Source organism: Pagrus pagrus (genome assembly GCF_965226575.1).
Source record: "Pagrus pagrus genome assembly, chromosome: 11".
Lineage (NCBI taxonomy): Eukaryota > Metazoa > Chordata > Actinopteri > Spariformes > Sparidae > Pagrus > Pagrus pagrus.
Window position 1 is genome coordinate 25,016,837 of NC_140195.1, and position 19,064 is coordinate 25,035,900.

The following is a 19,064-nucleotide window of genomic DNA, read 5'->3' on the forward strand; positions in this document are numbered from 1 at the left end:
GTTTCAGCTTCACAAATTATATAAAATTCAGTCCCTCTGACTCTTTATTGGCTTTTTACTGTATTTAACACTGTGCCATTAATCATGAATAGTGTTGCATTTTGCGGTGCGGCTCATTACGTCCCTCAGAGTTGTAGCTTATGCAGCTTTCACCATTGAGGATACTGCCATGCACAACATGCCCAGTTCCAGTGCAGTAAATCCTCTTTATGTACATGTCCAGTAGCATCTTTCCTGCTGAAGTGTCTTTGAGCAAGTCCACTGAACCGCCATCAACTCCAGGCTGTGGATTTAGCAGAGAGAGTGTCCCAACAGGGAGGAGCAGCCATCACGTAGTTATCACATTACTGAGGCTTTGATTCAGAGTTAACCTTGCACAGTGCAGATTTAACAGCATGACTGCAGATCAGCTCTCAGACCTTTTACATTTATCTCCCAGATTATATTAGATCCACTTATATTAAATAAATGTTTTTGTACAAATACGTGAACCAATGCTTTGTGAGGCTGACGGTGGCCTTGTTTCGCCGCCACCAGCAGCCCCAGTGTCTCGGCAAACATCTGCTCGCTCTACTGAAATGTCCTTGAACCAGACACTGAATCCCTTCCAGCTGCAGGGCTGCTGTCCAATCACTCAGCTCGGCCTCCGACGTCCCTCAGGAGGGACCGACTTAAACAAAAGGAATCAATCAATATAAAGGTACACAGACCTCACCGGGCTGTTAAAGAGCAGACACTGGATCTTATTGCGTTACTTCAGGCAGCAGTGAACCGGACAGCCACCACACTCATCACACACACACACACACCTGCAGGTCCAGTGCTGCTGTGTCTTTAATGATATCATTAGGCAAAGTCTCCTCCACTATCTGGTGTTAAGACGCCTCAGAGAGTGCTTCATTAAAGAGCAGAGCACAGTCTCTGCCCTCTTTGTCGCTCATATAGTACACGAATAGAAATGTAAATTCCCATAATGAAGCTTGTGCTAAAGTATTTGGGTGCTTTCTAATGTGTGTACATGTTTTGATCTCCGTTAAGAGGCCTGCATCGGACCATGGGTCTAAATAGACGAGATAGAAGATAGGTGTCATGGAGACCAAGTGTAGATTGGAAACTGCTCCTTCATTTTTTTCCCTAAATCCTTCCTTGCCCTTTTCCTTCTTTTCTACTCTTTATCACCCTCAAACGCATCCCTACCCCCACTTAAGCATCTAAAGCTAATTTATGAATGCAATATAGTACCATGATACCCAAAAGACCCCTCCACCCCTCGAGAAACAGATCCGTCTTCCTGGATCAGCCTCAGTAGATGGCAGCGTCCGACCCTCACAGTTGTCTCCGGTTACCAAATGGATATTTATGCGTGTGCAGGTAGGGGTGGGGTGTTTGAACACATGTCGTATTATGGAGGAAATGTGCAGCATATTGGGAGTGGAATGTGGTGTCATTTGATAAGTGCATCCACAGGCATGCCAAGCCACATTCAAAGACACAGGAGAGCGCAGCGGAGGAACGATATGAATGTGCGCGTGGCTCGACGGTAACAGTTGCCCGGTTGCCCCGGGCAACCAAATTGCACTGCCGTCAACCATCTTGCTTGGTCTGGATGGCATTATTGTTGACATCAAATCTTCTATGGTACAGAAAAATGTACCCTTTGCTTTTGGTGCGGATTATTCCTCCTGGGTGAATGAGAAGCAGGTTCAGTAAATAGCAGAGGGAACATTAACTCTGAAGGGGTGAGCACGTTCATAGGTGCATCCATTAGCACACGAAGGTTTAGAATAAAATTCCAAGAGCTTCTGTTACCAACTATGTAAGGGATAATGTATAGTTCGGAGGTTGTTGTGGAGAAATAAACCCCGACAGGTTGTATGGAACCCCGACGCGGAGGGGTTCCATACAACCTGAAGGGAGATCACTGATGAAACACAGACACCACGTGATACCACCTGCATTATACTATTGGCTGACAGACCTCGTTAGAAGCTGGAACCAACCGTCAGAATTCTTACACAGAGATAAACAAAACAATCATTTTGGACCCGACAAACATTTTAAAATTATTGATTCACAATTATAACAATGAGAGATACTTAGTGACAGTCTATAATAACAAATAAAATACTGCTGAACAAGGTTACGTTGCTGGTTATGTAATAATTAATGTCAATTTGATTTTGAATTAGGTTTCCTTACTTTTGCAGCAGAACCCAGAAGTTACAGTTTCATTCTGGCTCTCTATATAAATATCACAAATCCAGCTTCGAGCAAAACCTATAAACCCCTATTATGGGATTCTGAACTAAGATCTCTTTTAAATTCCAAATTGATTTGCATCATCCCAACGTTAGAGAATGGCTCTTATCTGACACGAGCCAGAAAAGACAGAACAGATCTCGTTCTTCAATATAATACCCTGCAAATGTTTCATCTAAATATAGTGAGCTGACATTGTTTAATCACTGCTCATTTTATTATAAAACAGCCACTTCTCTTTAGTGAAAAGTTAATATGTGTGAGCACGCTCAAATCTGTTATGATGTTAACCATTTCGGATATCACTTTCAGTAATATATGGGGCATAATCGCACAGACCCATTATCATTCCATTATAAACAAATAAAATATGGTGACCGTTCTGTTAAATTTGGGAACCAAAAACGTGGTTGCCAGCCTGCCAACTGTTTTATAAACTTCCTGCTGGGCTCTGCTGCTTCTCTGAGATGTGTTTGTGTGTGTGTGTGTGTGCGTGCGTGTGTGTCTGTGTGTGTCTGTTGCCTCACACTTCATTTTACTGGCATACATAAACAGGCATATACTGGATCACACAGTACTGCCTGGCTCTGATTGTGAGTGTGAATGCATATGTGCATATCTGCATACTGTAAGCGCTCACGTGTGTGTGTGTGTGCATGCGTGCGTGTAGGTGTAGCCGCTTGTGTGTTCGTGCGCACAGCTGTTATATAGTGGAGCCGCAGCAGCGTGGGTCAGGATGGGCTAAGCGTTCCAAAGAGAGGAAATGAAGACAAATGAACAGAGAGGAGCTAAACACTCTTCCAGTCAGCTCCATATTACTTATCCTCCGCACTCCCCTCCTCCTCCACCTCCTCCTATTTTCCCTTTCCCTCCTTCCCCCCTTCCCCTCTCCCTGAGAAAATATTACAAAGCCACACAGAAAGACTCCCGACACGGTAATGAAAAGCGCAAAAGCGTGGCACTTTTTGTGCTACTCTCACGTCACCGGCAATTAATTCCACAGCGGCGGCTGGCGGGGGCCCGCGGTGTCATAATACTAACGCTAAAACCTGCGGTGCATGGACGCTGCCTATAAATTTGAATCTTTGTCAGGCTTTTTTTTCCCTCTCTATCACTTACCCATCCACTCCTCACGCCTGTGTGTACATTATGTGAGCTTATGGCCTCCGAGGCACCTCTGAGAAAAAAGTTCGGTTTGATGGATAGGCAGCCGAAACCGCACTTTGATTTTCTGAAAATAACACAATCATATGCTACATTCACCTTTCGGGGCTATTAACAAAGAGAGGCTGTGATAAAAGTGTGTAGAAGTGTGTCTTCGTGAGTGTGTGTGTGCATGCGGGACAGTGATGGTGGCGGGCTTTAAAATGATCCGGGCTGTACTGAAATACAAGTGCCTCGTAATAGGCTCTGTTTGCCTCTTTACTCTCTCTTTGGTCTTTTGCACAAGCACCAGGTAAACCACGGAGGAGGGAGAGAGAGGAGGAGGAGGTCACTTTTTTACAACGACATCGCTCTGCGCCCCCTTTGTATTTTTTCTCTGGTAGGCATGGAGGGACGCCAATGAAAGAGGGAGGAAGGAGAAAAAGAAAATGAAGTGTTATGTGGCCATATTGATCGACAGGTCAGGGATATTGATCAGAGAGGAGAGGGGAAGGAGATGGAAAGGGAGGAGGGGAGGGGAATGATTCAGTGCTCTGTCTGGGCGAAAGAGCAACTGGAGGGGGTACCCCTATCAACTGCAAAGAGGCCCGGGGGTTCAATATGGACGGGTGCAAAACTAGGGCACCCACGGCCCGGCCAGCCCTGTCGTCTCCCTCAAGGAGCCGCTTTCATCAACTCCTCGTGATGGGGAGAAGCTCTGTGCTCGATATTTCCTGCAGGGGCTTTTCAGCCGGGCACATCAATATTAATCTATAGGCTTGAGGGGAGGATAATGCCCTTTACCTCCTGGATCTCAAATTCACTTCTGAATGAAGACATCAAGAAAGATCCCCCGTCCTATTTTCACTTTTCCCATATGGTGGCTCTAACACCGACTGGCATAAGGCTAGTTGGCTCCCATTCTTACTTTTAACACAATTCAACACGCTTTTGCCTGCAGAATTGGTCATTTCTCCTCCAAATATCCCGAATTCCCTTGGGTGACAATGGCAGTGAGTCCACGGGCACCTCATTGTGATTAGGCATAGCAATGATGAGCATATGGAGGAGGCCGTCTCCCTTTTATCCAGTGCAGACCAGCTCAGCACTTGAGAGCTGCCGCTTCCTGGCTCGCCTTCCAAGCTCTCCCCAGGTTGTCTCTGAGTCTCATCCTGCTGCCATCTGCCACTGACTTGGGTTCCCTCCAGAAATGGTGGGGGGAAATAAAAACTGCGCACCCTCTCCTCCTCATAGTGGGAGCCAGCATGGAGGCCCAGTTTTCTCTCCAGTTCTTTACTTTAAAGAGAACTGTTGGTGGCTTGAGCCCCCTCCGGTAAGAGCAACCACTAACACTGAATTCTGGTCATATGGGAATAACTGGCAGGATGATTTGACGATTCATAGAAGTGACTTGAAGTGGTCACATTTTCAAACCATCACACGCCAAACCCTTCCACTGGCACTCAGCAAGCAATTTGAGCTCGCATTTTGCAGCAGAAAGAACATTGCAGTGTCGAGTACGGAAGAAAAAACCTGCAGTTGTGTTCTCGGTATTTGCTGAATTTTAAGGAACTGTGATCCCAAAGTAACTTGATGCTTAAAATGTCTCAATGTTCAGAATGAAAAAAACATTATTTCATACTTATAATGATTGCAGGTGTTAAAGAAATCCAGGGGAAATTAAGTAATCAGTCCTGCAAGTTGTATTTACCATCTGGGAGCTGAAATTAATATAATTTTCAAATACCATCATTCCTCAGAACACATGCGTGCAGAAAACTACTGATTATCGCTCTTTCTCTGGCTCTGCTGCTTGACCCACTGGTTGAGGGTCACTAAGTGTGGTCAAAGCATATTATTGAAAACAGATTAAACTAGAGTGGCACTCAGTAGAGTGCATATCTCAGCCATGGTCCAACAACTACCTTTTGTATCAGCCACCTGTATACGCCTGATTTTTTTCATCAAGCTCCATGCAGTATCCCGTGAGAAATTAACCACAAATGTTGAAAAATGCTCTATCTCGAAATGTTTTCAACAGACCTCCTTGGAGGAGGTATTAATTATGTAGCTTTTTAAGCACATTACTCACCTTTGAACCCATACTGTTTGCGCGAAATTCAGTTCAGAAGGCCTTTTGGTTGTAGCGAGACAGGTATCGCAGAATATTAAACACAATTGATCTTTACGACCCTTAGTCTGCCAGAGAAATGCCTGCAGGATATCAGAAACCAACCCGATAAATTACTATTGGTAAACAAAAGAGTGCCAAATAAATGGAGGTTAATCGGCAGAGGATGATTCAGAGAAAAAAACATTTTGTTAGTACTAAAAACCTCTAAAAACAGTTCTTTAGAGGAAAACACTGGTCGTTAGGGTGAAAGTCAAGAGTCTGCCCCCTAACTCTCCGCCTGACTACATTAAGGGAACACTATTTCCTGCACCAGTGTTAAACATTGGCACTCGACTTAAATCTTGTGCTGCAGAATTGTCCAAAGTGAGCTAAAGCCTTGAGATACCGGGCTCATCGTCAAGTATTGATTTGTGGTTCAAGTGTAATTTCCTAATGTTATTTTAAAATACCGACTTCTTTATTGATAGAGCAAACTGAGCCAACGCACTTACATCAGCTTAAGCCTCTTACAATATCAGGATTTTGGGGGGGGGCTAAGAACTGTAGATGCAGTAATGATGGCCCAGATAGAGCTGACTGACTGCTTGAGGATAAAAGTGAATAGTCCTGCTTTCATCTACAACTCTATCAGACCTGTTATGAAGTGTCTGCTGTGGGGAAGTGTATCCTACAGTTTGTGTGATGTGCCCTCACATAATTTTGCAGCATGGAGCCAGGACTCATCCGCAGTATGAAGCTCCATTTTCATATTAAATCGTGTGTGAAACCCAGAATCTAGAATTTCCCTCTTGTCGAGGCACATCCTGGGTGAAAGCAACTTTTTAGACAATCTGATCTTCTAAATCGTTAAATACCTGCTAATCCTAACCAAATTTTGTCTGGTGACCTCCGTGATATGCTGCTGTCTCTTTCATAATAGGGTACACTGTGTTGGATTTGAGTTGACATGGAATGGCTCTGTGCAAAGTCAGTGTTGCTGCCCAGTTTTCTCTGTTTTCTCTAGGAAACTGGAGTGGTTTGTAGTGGAAATGAAGCAGAGAAAATGTGTCTGAAAGCCCATGCTGTGCTAACAGTAACAGAGAAGCAAGTTTTACCCTCAGCTACTCCTCCTCCTCACACACACACACACGACACTCGTTTCTAATGTATGAAGTTCCAGAAAATGCAACGCTGATGAAACATTTGATGATGGTGGTGAGACATGGAGGGAAAGAGAGTGGACTGCGTGAAGAAGACAGTCAAAGACAGGCGTGGAGGAGCTGAGATGACGTTAGCTTTCGGCACTTTGGTGTGATGTCTGTGTGTGTGTGTGTGTGTGTGTGTGTGTTTGTGTGCATGATTATATGCGTCAGCATGTACGTGTCTTTGCATCCATTTTTTCTTTGAGGACGTCGTTCTTTGTGAGAAAGTGAATCGTCCCGTATACTCCCACACAATGGCTTCTTCCAATTAGCAAGCACAAAAAATACCACAGTGCGCGTGTGTGTATGTGTGGGTAATATGAAAACCAAGTCTTCCTGTTAAGAGTCCATCACAGGTCTCTGGGAGGTGACTGTAAGCTCAGACGACGAGCTCCGAGACGTGAACAAAAGAGGGCTCCTCTCCTCATAATACTGGCTAAGCTGAATAATTGAATTCAGGAGCGCGCTGGCAGCCATGCTGGTTTTCTTCATGTATATTGCAGACCAGCAGTAATCTGTTCTCAAGGAGCATCTTTGGCTGTCTGCCGCTGAGTTTGTGGAGGAGATGTGAGGTGACAGAATAGGGCTCTGTCACCAGCGTCTCCATTATTGATAGCATTGGGTGGAGGGGAGCTTGGAGAGAGTGGAAGAAGAGGAACACTGTGAAGCTAAAAAAGTTTGTTCGTGCCAACACACAGCTTGATTCCAATCCCCATGCCACTCATCATGAGGTGCCAAGAACAACAACTAATGGCGTTTGGGGGTTGCATTTCCTGTCAGCACTTTGGGTTGAGCAAAGCTAGCGGGGAGCATTTTGTAAGATATGCCTGCAATTTTGTAAACATTCAAAAAATGAACTTACATTATCAGCTGAACGTGAAGAAACAACAGTGTTGAAGTCATGTCAAAGACAAAACGTTCAAACAGGACATAAACAAAATATAATTAACCAAAACAGCCTGAGTTTGTCTTTCTACAACCACCATTTGTTTGGTCGGAATACATCCTCAAGTCACCAAGTAAGATCTGTCTTTTCTTCCCCGAAGTCATAGTCCTGGTTAGAGCTGCTGTAAATCGCCTCCTTACTGTATCCCCTGTCTTCAGACTGACCTCAGTCAGGACTGGGGGCTGTGTTCAGTCTCAGCTGTCGCAGCTATGTTCCCTCTCACTTCAGGCTGCCAAATCAAGCTGAGCTGGGCCCTGTTGCCCGTTGTAACTTCCCTTATGATTTGCTCTAGGGCCAATGGCTCCACTGCTAGCTGAGCCACCTGCTTATTAGCTAACAGTAGCTAGTGCACAGCCAAGGATAGCTAGCAAAGAGCAGTAGCTGTTGGATACTATGGGGATATGCCTTGTTTGATTGGACCTACCACAGAATTCTGGTCAGATCTTACAAAGTGCACATTTAACTGGAGTGCCTTTGCCAGGGTTGGCGGTTTCCTCTGTATCTTGACTATTGGAGGACAGCATGATTATATTGGTGATTTATGAGAAGTTCCCTGTGAACACTTAGAATGTTATTTATGTCTAATATATCTTTTCATCTGCCACCTGTGTTATGTTAAAGTCTACTAAAAGTCTTGAAAACTAATTTCTCATAACTAACGACTAGTTCAACACATTTTTTCAGTTTTATCGAGTGCTTTCATGCCCTCAACAGGATGAAAATGTTCTAATTCTGGACACTTTCTCTGGTGCCGGCATGTTGTGTTATTGTCTGCAGGATATCTCACAGTGTAATTAGCAGATGGCATATTCCGTATGTGTTACAGCAAAACACGTCATAGGTTAAACTCCCAATTTAGCTCTTTTAGTGAGTATGACTCGAGTGATGAGGAGTTCAGTTCCATGTGTCCATCGCCCTCACTGTTTCACTCTCACGACGTCTTTCTCTCTAATTTCCTCCCTGTTTTCTTCCCCTGCTCTTGTCCCTGCCTGATCAAGACAAATAACCAAGTGTTTTTCCTCATATACCCTTCATGTATTTTTCTCCCATAACAAGCGTGATTAGGCAGATGTTCTAAGCTGTCAGGGGCTGTCATATTTCAGGCCTGATTTATGAAGACGCAGCACCTGCTATTTTAGAGACCTAAAAGGATGGAGGAGGATCTAGATGGTGATGAATGTCAAGATATTTCAATACCCACATTGCTTGCTGCATAACGAGATAAGTACTTAGGTGTTGGGTTTTTGCACCGCACAAATATCAGTGAACCATAACTAATCATACCCCTTTTGTGGCCTTTATTGATTCCATACCAGAACACCCTCTTCCTTGCTAAATGAACAAGGGTCAGCAGTTTACCAATAAATCACAGAGTGCGTATCCCATTGCGAAACGCCATCTGTATTAGGGTTGGATGGCAGGCTGATCACGTTTCCACTCTATACACAGCTCTGGGGTTGGTTTTGAAGCATATTTTGAAACCTCTCTCAACAAGGTTTTCAGTCTAATTGCTTTGGCAATCACTGTTCTCATATGGCCAAACAAAGTGAACAAAGGGAGAACTGCTCCAGGGTTTGGAATAATTTCTCACACCCAAGTAGGTGTGAAAAATGCATTTGCTCTATGGTTCGAAAAAGGTGAGAAACACACTGCTCTGCTCTGAGGAGAACTGGTTGATTAGAGGGACATGTAACTACATTCATTGAAATAAATGTCAATCAGCTTCAAACGTTTTCATATATATATATATTTGATCACTGACATAAGATATATTACCCTTAAATTGCAGGCGAAGTGATGTGGCGTAAGTGTTGTGTTTTCCTGGTTTTAAAGGCATCATTACAGTAAAGTGATGTCATTTTCTCAACTTACCAAACCGTTATACTTGACATAATACTTGCCTGTATCCACTCAGTCATCATATCCACATTACTGATGATTATTTATCAAAAATCTCATTGTGTTAATATTTTGTACCAGCAGTCATCCCCAAAAAACTGATGCAATATCTAAATCGCAGAAGCTACAAAACAGCATTATAATGAAAAACTTGTCTCTAGATGTTTGAACCTTTGCCTGTTCGATGCAGAGCTCAACAAATGTCATCACATTATCTTAATTTGAATGTTTTTGTTCTTCAGTGAAACTGAAAATTGTGACGCAAAATTAATCATTTGCACATCTCATGAACCATATCTCAGACATTATATCTGTCTAAAGAATCGCAATATGATTTTTTTTATACCACATTAAACAGCCCAAGTCAAAAATATTGTGATAATCTGATTTTGTCATGTGTTTTTGAGGAGATTTCAAAATATCATAAATCACCATACAGCCCAGATATATAGCAATATTGTTTTGATGCCATATCCCCCAGCCCTGTACTGGGTCGGCCTTCTTCTGTTTTTAGGAAATTAAACCCAATTTTAACTGAACAAAACGTAGATACATAGATGTTTTGTGATCTGATGCCCTGATTGGCTGGATGGCAGAATTGTTTTTTTGCCCTCTTAAACTGTTACAAATCACTGTTGAAGAATAAATGAGTTCCGTGACGCGATGGTTAAACTGTGGTTAGGTGTAAGCCCAAAAAGGACTTGGTTAGCTTTCGGCAAAGGTCATGGTTATTGTTAAAATAGCTACTCTGTTAAGGTTAGGACTAGAAAAGATGTTTGTTGGAAACAGAAAGAGCAGTCTCCCGTGTTAAACCACACATACAGTATGTTGTTTTTGGGCTCTTGATGCTGTTGATTTCCTTCGGAGGTCAGTCTCTAACCACATTGTAAAAGCTTTACCTATTTAACCTCATTTCGTGTCTGTGGGTATAAAACTGCTGCCGTCCTCACAACAAAACTCAAAATGAACCTGCGGGATGCATATTTGTGTGTGCACACTGTAGCTCCTGTGCTTGGGTGTGTGTGTGTGTTTTTTTTATTTACACTTAATGCCAGTGGGACTTCATTAAAATTAAAAAAAGTAACCACAGCCAAGGGAGACTAGAAATAGCAATGGCAAAATCTTAGAGCGGGAACAACAGTAGTCGCTGAGGTGACTGAGCAACAAAGCCAGCAGGGAGAATATGAGGATCTAAAGGCGGGTGGTTTTAAAGACGCAGATCTTCTAACAAGCAGAGCCGCCATATCGTATATATACATTATGACTTATTGATTTTGATACAGAGATGTAAATAAGGAGAATGAATTACTAATTACGCTGTTTTCGAAACCAGTTGGAGACAGACACACAGTGGCTGCACGTTGGGAGCTTTCTTCCTTCCTTTTTGTTCATAAGAACCTAGAGGAAATTGTTTCTGCATCAATTATGCCGCGGCCCTCAGAGTATTTGCAGCTGGCGAGGATTTCTTTGACTTACCGGATTGAACGAGGCACACGTGTAGAAACTGGGAGGGATTTAAATTGCAGGTCTTTTCCCTCGGTCTCGTATATTTCGGCTTTAACCTTCCCCTCACCTCCTTTTCTTTCCCCCGTACAGCATTTCTTCTAATAAAAGCTCTCCTCCCCCCCTACATCTCCTCATCTTGACTCTCTCTGTCTCTAACTTTATCTCTCACTCTCCGGAAAGGCGCATGGACTCGTGCAGGTCTGGAATGTGCACGGCAAGGAGAAGCCGCCGTTTGGTAAATAAGTTCATCCTGCGTGTTAGCCAGGTCAGGGCCCAGGCGCTCGGCTGCACGAGTGTGTGCGTTACATTCAGCGAGCAAGAGGAGAGAGAAATTGATTGCCCCCTTTATGTGAGGGAATGAGAAAATACTGTACCAGCCTACACACTCGCTCACACACACACACACACACACACACACACAAAGATGTACTCACATGCTCAAAACTCTCCATCTTCAAGCGGAGAGCTGCAGAGAGAAAATAAACTAATGGCTCTTTACAGTTTGTTTTTCGTCAATTTGTTCATTCTGCTGTTGGCCTGATAAGAACAGCGAGGTAGAAAAAGCAGGACAAGAGAGAAGTTGTTTTCGTCTGGAAATTCTCTACGAGAGTCTCCGTTCTTTCCCTCCTTCACCCCTTTTTCTTTTCATTTAACCAGTTTAAAGAAGTGATTTTCTCATATCGAGCCGGTAAGGTGGGGGTGTTGCTTTGTGAGCTGATGTTTTCTTTATTTCACGCTGGGCGTTGTATGATTGCATCGAGATCAATAATTGACTGCATTGGTCCCCTGAGGACCACTAACCAGAGATCAATAGAAGCCTTGTAGGGTTGCTTTCTCCCTTCAGATATTTTACCAGGCATAACTGCTGCCCACTGTTGTGTTTCGTTCTTAATTTATTTTTTTCGCAATGACTCAGTATATCACTTCTGGACTTCTGCTGTAAATAATGGAATTGATGGGCGAGGAAAGGGAACTTCTCTGCAACTGTTAATCAATGCTGCTCCGATCTATCGCCGCTCTCCACACCGACGCAACTCACCTAGAGCTTCTGTGCTCCACGCGGCCATTTCCAGAGAATTAGATTTTCAAAATTAGATTCTCACCCCAAAGCGGGAAACTGCACAATTGCACTAAATGAAGACTAAACATTCATTCAGAAGAATTACTGTGAGGAGATTCATAAGGGGATTCATACTGAGCTGCACGTGTCTGTGTGTGTGCGTGTTTGTGTGCATATATAAGCCACCTGTGTGTATTAGGGAAAGTTTCCACTCCCAGCCTGATGAGGCAAGCCGCCCTGTGCCGATTGCATCACCGGCTGTTTCCATAGCAACCTGTCCCCTCACCACGAAGGTCTTCTGGCGCAGCTACACCGACAGAGAGGCTAAAGCCCTCTAATAGAGAGCATGAGAGAAGGAGAGAGGAAAGGACTGTTTAAAGCCGGGCCGGCCGAGGAGCACATCTGTATTACTTAGCGTCAGCTGAAAAGAAAGGCTCCCTTTATTAGGAAGTAAGTGGAAGATGTCCCCCAGGAGTGCTAGAGCATAATGAATTTAGACTCATTCAACATTAATGCGATGTCGCTTCGATGCCACCGAGCTGTATCTCCCTCCATCAACTTCCGTTTCCTGATGCCCTGACAGTGTCTAGGTCATCAGTCAATGTGGAAGCCACCGTTTGCTGATTTAATCTGATCACAGCACAATTGGCTCCACCTGAACGGCTTATTCAACACTGTTGCCATTTGTGCGTCACCGCCCCGGTTGTCCTGGATAATTCAGCCGCTATTCTTGTCACCCATGTAAAGTTCAGGACCGTTAATTATTCATGCACACCTTTCCTCCCCTTCCTTCCCTTCCCTTCCCTCTTCTTCTTATATCCTCTCCTCTCCAGCCGAAGCGAACCGGACTGCTGTGAAATAATTCAAAAACGTGACAGGTATCTCCCCCGCCTCCTCCCCTGCAGAGAATAGGGTTCCTTCCACCAAAGTAGCCATTTTGAGTTTGTCAAGGCGATTCTGTCAAGCCTTATTGGGTCTGGACGCGTTCATGCTTGCCACGACAGACCATTTCTCTCCTTTTCACTTTGTTTGAGGTAAATGCAACAAGGCAGGAAAACAATGAAACTGATAGAGCATTTCACCACCAACACAAGGCTGTAGGGACATTTTCTTCACAGAGTAGAAACAATCAAAGTAATACGAACGACCGGTTTTGGGGCACATTTATTGAATCTGTGTCTGTCTGAATCCAAGGAAGCAACTCGCACAAAATGTTGCACGGATGATTTATGATGAAGTTTATACACCTGTACTGAATCCTGAAGCATCAGAATTTGTCAGTACAATCGGTATAAAAAAGTGCCAGCAGAGAACTATGCCCAACTGCCTTCGATCACGGCCGCGCGATCCCTTTCCCTTCATAACCCGCTGACGTAGAGAGAGCATCCTTTAAGCATGTCATATTTAATGGATGAGCGGCCCAAACACAGGATGAAATGTTACCTGGACAAGACGTTCGCCTTGACAAGCACAAACTGGACATGCTGTCTTTTCTCCTCAATTGGATTTTCTTCCGCAGCCTCCAAGAGAAAGAAAAAATCCCAACATGGAAATTAAGCTTTTAAAGCTTCGGGGCTGGAGATTACCTTACACACTTACATGGACCGGTGAACATGGACACACACGTTTAGGGCTCTCAAAAAGACATGTGCACAAAGAATTGCAAAGCTTACATTCATGCTTATTTTTAATTATGCCCACTCTAGTCTGTATACAAAAGCGAACACCTCTGCATGCACTTAAGAGCTGTTTTACTAAACGGTTTTACAATATCAAGAAAACCAAACAGTAAAACGGAGTATTAACTTTCATTTCTGTTGGAGATGTTGCACAGTAGCTGTCAATAGTGAGCACAGTATAAGAATGCAGCAGTGCAGTCAGCCACTCCATAATAAGAAAGGCATTTATTTTTTATAATGTTCCATGTCATCAGCTCAGCTCAGCTAGAAGCTACTTTCTTGCTTGGACACTTCAGCAGAGCAGACTCCATGTTGCTCACACACACACACACAGATACATACGGATTTAAAATCCACACTACTTCACGAATCAAGTGAGAGAAAAGATTCTCCAAAGGTCAGGTCTATTAGTCCCAGTTGTTCTCATTATAAGCACATCTGTTATCTGGAAACATCTATATGGAGGATCCTGGCAATAGACGAGGGTAAAGCTTTAATTTTGATACGAAGGATGGCCATGCTGAAATGTCTTCTGAATAGCTTAGGATTATGGATAAATGTATCTGATGTGGCAAAGTGGCTTTACCCCACCAAAGTGGCTCTAGTGTATATATACAGGATCGTAACATAACAGGATCTGCGAGAAAAGAAAAATAAACTCATTGTCTGAATGCTGGAGCGGTTCTTTAAACTGGAATCGTGGAAGGGACACTCAGCACTTAAAGATCAGTGTTACCCAATAAATGCTAATGTGCATGTAAAATCCCTGATCTTCATTGGTTTATTGTAATTTAGGAGGTGGTAGGACTTGGGCCTACATGCTAGCCATAAACCATTGTGGGTAAAGCAAGCCCTGTCAGTGCTGCTGCACTGTTTCCTGTACTGGGCAGCCTGGAACCTAAAAAATATGTTGATGCGTCTGTAAGGCTAAGCACAACATTTTCTAGGAATTAGCTTATATACATTTAAACTTAAACCATTATGTGACATACACTTAGTTGCCATTTCATTTAAGCTAGCTAAAACTAAAAACAATGCATTTTGTTAAAAATCTACATCAGAGCAATTTGCCAGGTGGCAACCAGAGGAATGCACTAGGCTAATGCTAATGCTAATGCTTTGACAAGCGGCCTTTGTTTATGCCGTTGGCCACCATGTTTGACACTTTCAGTTTTTAATACATCAAAGAGTCAAAGTCATTCACAGGAGCTGGTCCTGAGTCAGAGGTAAAGGTTTTAGCATTTATCTTTCTTAGCTTGTTTCATCGACTATTCCAACTATGCTAACTGCTTCCACTGTAAAATGAACAGGTCATCTGTCTGGCATGCGAAATTTTCAAGAACCACTACCTTTACCCCATCATGTCAGCATCCCCGACATTGGATAAAGTGTGTCACAAAGACAAAAACACAGACTCTGAGGCTGTGTGGTAGGCTAGCTCTGTTAGCTCTGCTAGGAAGGCTTCTCGGCTTTATTGATATATCCTTTATCAAGTCACATCGACATAAAAATCTCTTTTACAAGTGAGACCAAGCCAAGACAAGGTCAAAAGGATGAGCAGCATGAAGGACACGACAAGACAACAACAACATCAGCTTGTGGACACAATGTATAAATGACCAGCCTACATGTTTAATGGCCGACTGTTTATTTTATTTCATGCAGTAGTAGGACAAACAGCACCACTCTCGAAGGAAAAGTTTTGGCTTCCTGCCGAATACATTCTATCACAGCTGTTGCCTTTGTAAAATAATACCTATCTGTCTCCGGGACATGTCCACCAGAGCCCCACTGTTTTTATTATTGTTTCTGCACTCCCAGAGATCTTCTGTCAATCAAACCAAGGCAGTGTTTCTCAAATATATTGTTGACAAACTTCCATGGTCCATGGTGTAATTTTGCTTTCAGCCAGGGCAAATAACAGCATTCATATTAACCACCGCGGCTTTCTGTCTCGTCTAGATAAACCGGATGTGTCAGATGTATCTTTTCTCGAGTACCAGGAGGATATCTCGCAGAAATAAGTCCCAGTACATAAGTATGCACTTTGTATACTCGGCCCACAGCCTGCACTTGATACCTTCACTTTGACAGAACCCTCAGCTCTGGTGTCAGTCTTTTGTCAGTCGGCTAAGCTCGAGGCTAGAGTGAGATTTTCTTATAGGGAAACATCTCAGAAGAGATGTGGTTACAAACCACTGCTGGCATTCTGGATTTGTTTTCTCTCCAGGTGGTGTGTTCGCTGTCAGTGTTTACAGCATGTATTTTTTGTGAGTCATTTTAATAACATTATTAACAATACCCCTTTATGTCTGTTATGTATGTTGTTAAGAAACAGGTGACACATTTAAAACCAGACCACTGTTTCCCCTGCAACCTCGGTCTCTTGTGGAGTTTTTCCCCCCTGTCATACCAGCACCCTCCCTCTCTCTTGTACACATCTGACACAGTTCGATTGAATTTCACCTCTTGTCACTCTGCTCGCATGGCTTCGCTTCCGAGCCACCCGCTGACACTCACACGTACAAACACACAGACACACACACTCGCGGCGCATGGTGGTGTGAAGTGATGGCGGACCAGTGGGCCAGTCATGACAAGGCCTTCATGCAAGCACCTGGCTCCGTGTGTGCGTGTGTGTGTGTGTGTGAGACACCTAATGCCTACACCTCTCAGACACACGCACGCTGTCAGGAATACAGATGCATTCATGGATAGCTTCGCGCACACACGCAAACACACTCACACACTTCTTTTTCCCCTGGTACAAAAGAGAGTGAGCTCAGGTAGCTGTCAGGCGCTCTCCCACAGGGAACAGTGGGCAAGTCAAAAACAGCCTCCTCGCCTGTCACTCCACACACACACACACACAAACACACACAGTCACACACACATACACAGTCACACTCACACACTGTGCTTCGGTGCGAGGAGAGAGACAGAATGAGATGCCTTGGGCAGATGCTGGACCAGTTGTCTATGCTGCACACAAAGAGAGTGTGTGTATGCGTGTGTGTGTCTATCAGAGTGTCTGTCTATCCAGTAGCCCAAAAGCCATCTGCCAGTGAGTCCAAGTGGACATGCCGCGTTGCGTTTAGTCCTGGCCTGGGAGCCAGTGATAAGAAATAGCTGTGTATGTGCACGTGTTGTGTGTGTGAGTGTGTGACATGTATATCCTCGGCAGTGACACTGCTTGTTCGCCCCTCCAACCAAGAGGACTTTTTCGAGTGGACTTTTTTTAAAATGTGTTTTTCGTCCATTGATTTACGATCAGGTTGGCTACCTGTGAGAGCCTGGCATCTCTTTTAACCCCCCTCCCAGGACTGAGGCAAGGACGTCACGCCAGCTGGCTGCCAAACAGCCCTCAAAGTGGGCGCAGAGCCACAGCAGCTGTAGCTGCCACAACACGGGTCAATTACTTTCTAAGTTGGTGTTGTGTACACACAACACGGGCGCACACGCTCACAGGTACTCCCTGTTTCACACTTGATCAAAGCTGAGCAGTCAGTGGGAAGTTTTAGGATCAAGGTCTCAGCAGTCGTCGTGGCTTGACTTGAAGTGTGTGGCTAGCCTTGGTTTGTCTTCATTTACGCCCCCTCCTTGTATTCCATGGTGGATCGTTGATGTCTCAAAGACTGGGATGAAAATGAAATGTGTCCACGAGCCTGCTGCCTGTAGATCGATTTGGATGTTGTTGCTGACTTTTTCAAATTTTTAACCCCAGAGCTTTTTCCGAATTCTGCAATAGGGCTCAGCACGCCCAGCAACACACTGTGCTTGCACTGCATGGGTGGACAGATTCTCCCTGAATGAATTGAGAGCATCTGTTTGCTTTACGCCAGGATCACATTTAATCCCTGATGCAGTTGTGTTGCTGAACTGTGCCGACGCTTATTGAGACGAGTCTGCTCAGACGTGCCTGTCTGATTTTAAGACTTATACTTTCTTTGCATTCACTCATGAGAACTTCTCTGAAAACAAATTAGCTTTAGCTCATTAAAGTGTTAAATTGCATATGCATTGTGCAGGTTTGTGGTCAGAGTCAGACAGCTTAGAGCTGCTGGAGCTGACCTTGAAGTGGTGATATAAAGGAACAGTCTGATCCGCTGTTCTTATATCAGTCCTAACACCTCCACTTTTTTTTTTTCTTCCTGTCTGGCAGGCTGCAGAGGGATGCTGTGTGGCTTCGGCGCTGTATGTGAGCGTGACCCGACTGACCCGGCCAAGGCTGAGTGTGTCTGCAAGAGAGTGGATTGTCCGTCCTTGGTGGCGCCTGTTTGCGGCTCGGATTCGTCCACCTACTCCAACGAGTGCGAGCTGGAGAAAGCCCAGTGCAACACACAGCGACGCATCAAGGTGCTGCGCAAGGGACCCTGCTGTAAGTAACACCACCTGCCTACCAGCTAACCAACCCCTCTGGCAGAATATCTATTTTAACACCAGGTCCCGTTTTTTTGAGTCTGAAAATTGCTCTTTTTGAAACAAACGGTAAGTTGTTTGAGATGAATCCATGCTTCTTCAGTGTGCAGTGAACAGCCACGAGCAGCCGAGGCAGTAAAAGAAATCCAGATGAAAGCTACAAACTGAGAGCTGAACAGAGCTTTCTCACTAGACGTGGTTGCCCTGCCGCCGAGCAGAACCACAGAGGCGCAGCTCAGCACAGGTATCCCCTGCTGTGGGGAAGTACGAGTAATGCATGTCATCACAGTTTGGCTCGGTAAAACGTGGCTAAAGCGTATCGACGTTGTCTCATAACAAAAACCAAACAGAATTTTTAAAATTTCCCCTAACTTTTCCCTGAGTCATCTGCCTTTTTCTGCCTCATCGTGTCCAATAATTTGCATGAATGCAAATATGAGATTTAATTACTTGATACGATGGGAAGGAAAAGCCAATTTAAAGTTTGACATTCAAACCCTATGTATGCTCATTTGTCCAAAAGGACAAAAGTTGTGCATTTAAAGACAATGGAGGTTGAGCAGACTGTTCTGTATTAATGAGATCATCACACTCCAAAGGAGACGGATTGATATCAGTCTTCAAAGACCTCTGGCATTACCAGAATTTTTGATGTCAGCGCGTGTTTTTTGAAGTGTTACCATTAGTATATACAGGGTCTGAACATCTTGAGAGATCAGATTGGCGCCTTTGATCCAGAAAAGTCGATCCCAGAAGTCCACTGAATCTAAGATATTTCAGAAAGCAATCTGACCGCAGCCTGACATCATAAACCTCTGTGAGAGTTGAATTTAAAAGT

At 44.1% G+C, this 19,064-nt stretch overlaps 1 protein-coding gene across 7 annotated transcripts in view; it reads left to right on the top strand.

Moving 5' to 3' along the window:
- The window catches only part of agrn (agrin), a 276,308-nt gene that overhangs the window by 140,303 nt on the left and 116,941 nt on the right, over nucleotides 1-19,064 (top strand). For all 7 annotated transcript variants that reach the window (XM_084365476.1, XM_084365478.1, XM_084365477.1 and 4 more), the window contains one exon: nucleotides 17,970-18,185. In XM_084365476.1, coding sequence (XP_084221602.1) covers nucleotides 17,970-18,185 — 216 coding nt within the window. The remainder of the gene's footprint in view (nucleotides 1-17,969; nucleotides 18,186-19,064) is intronic.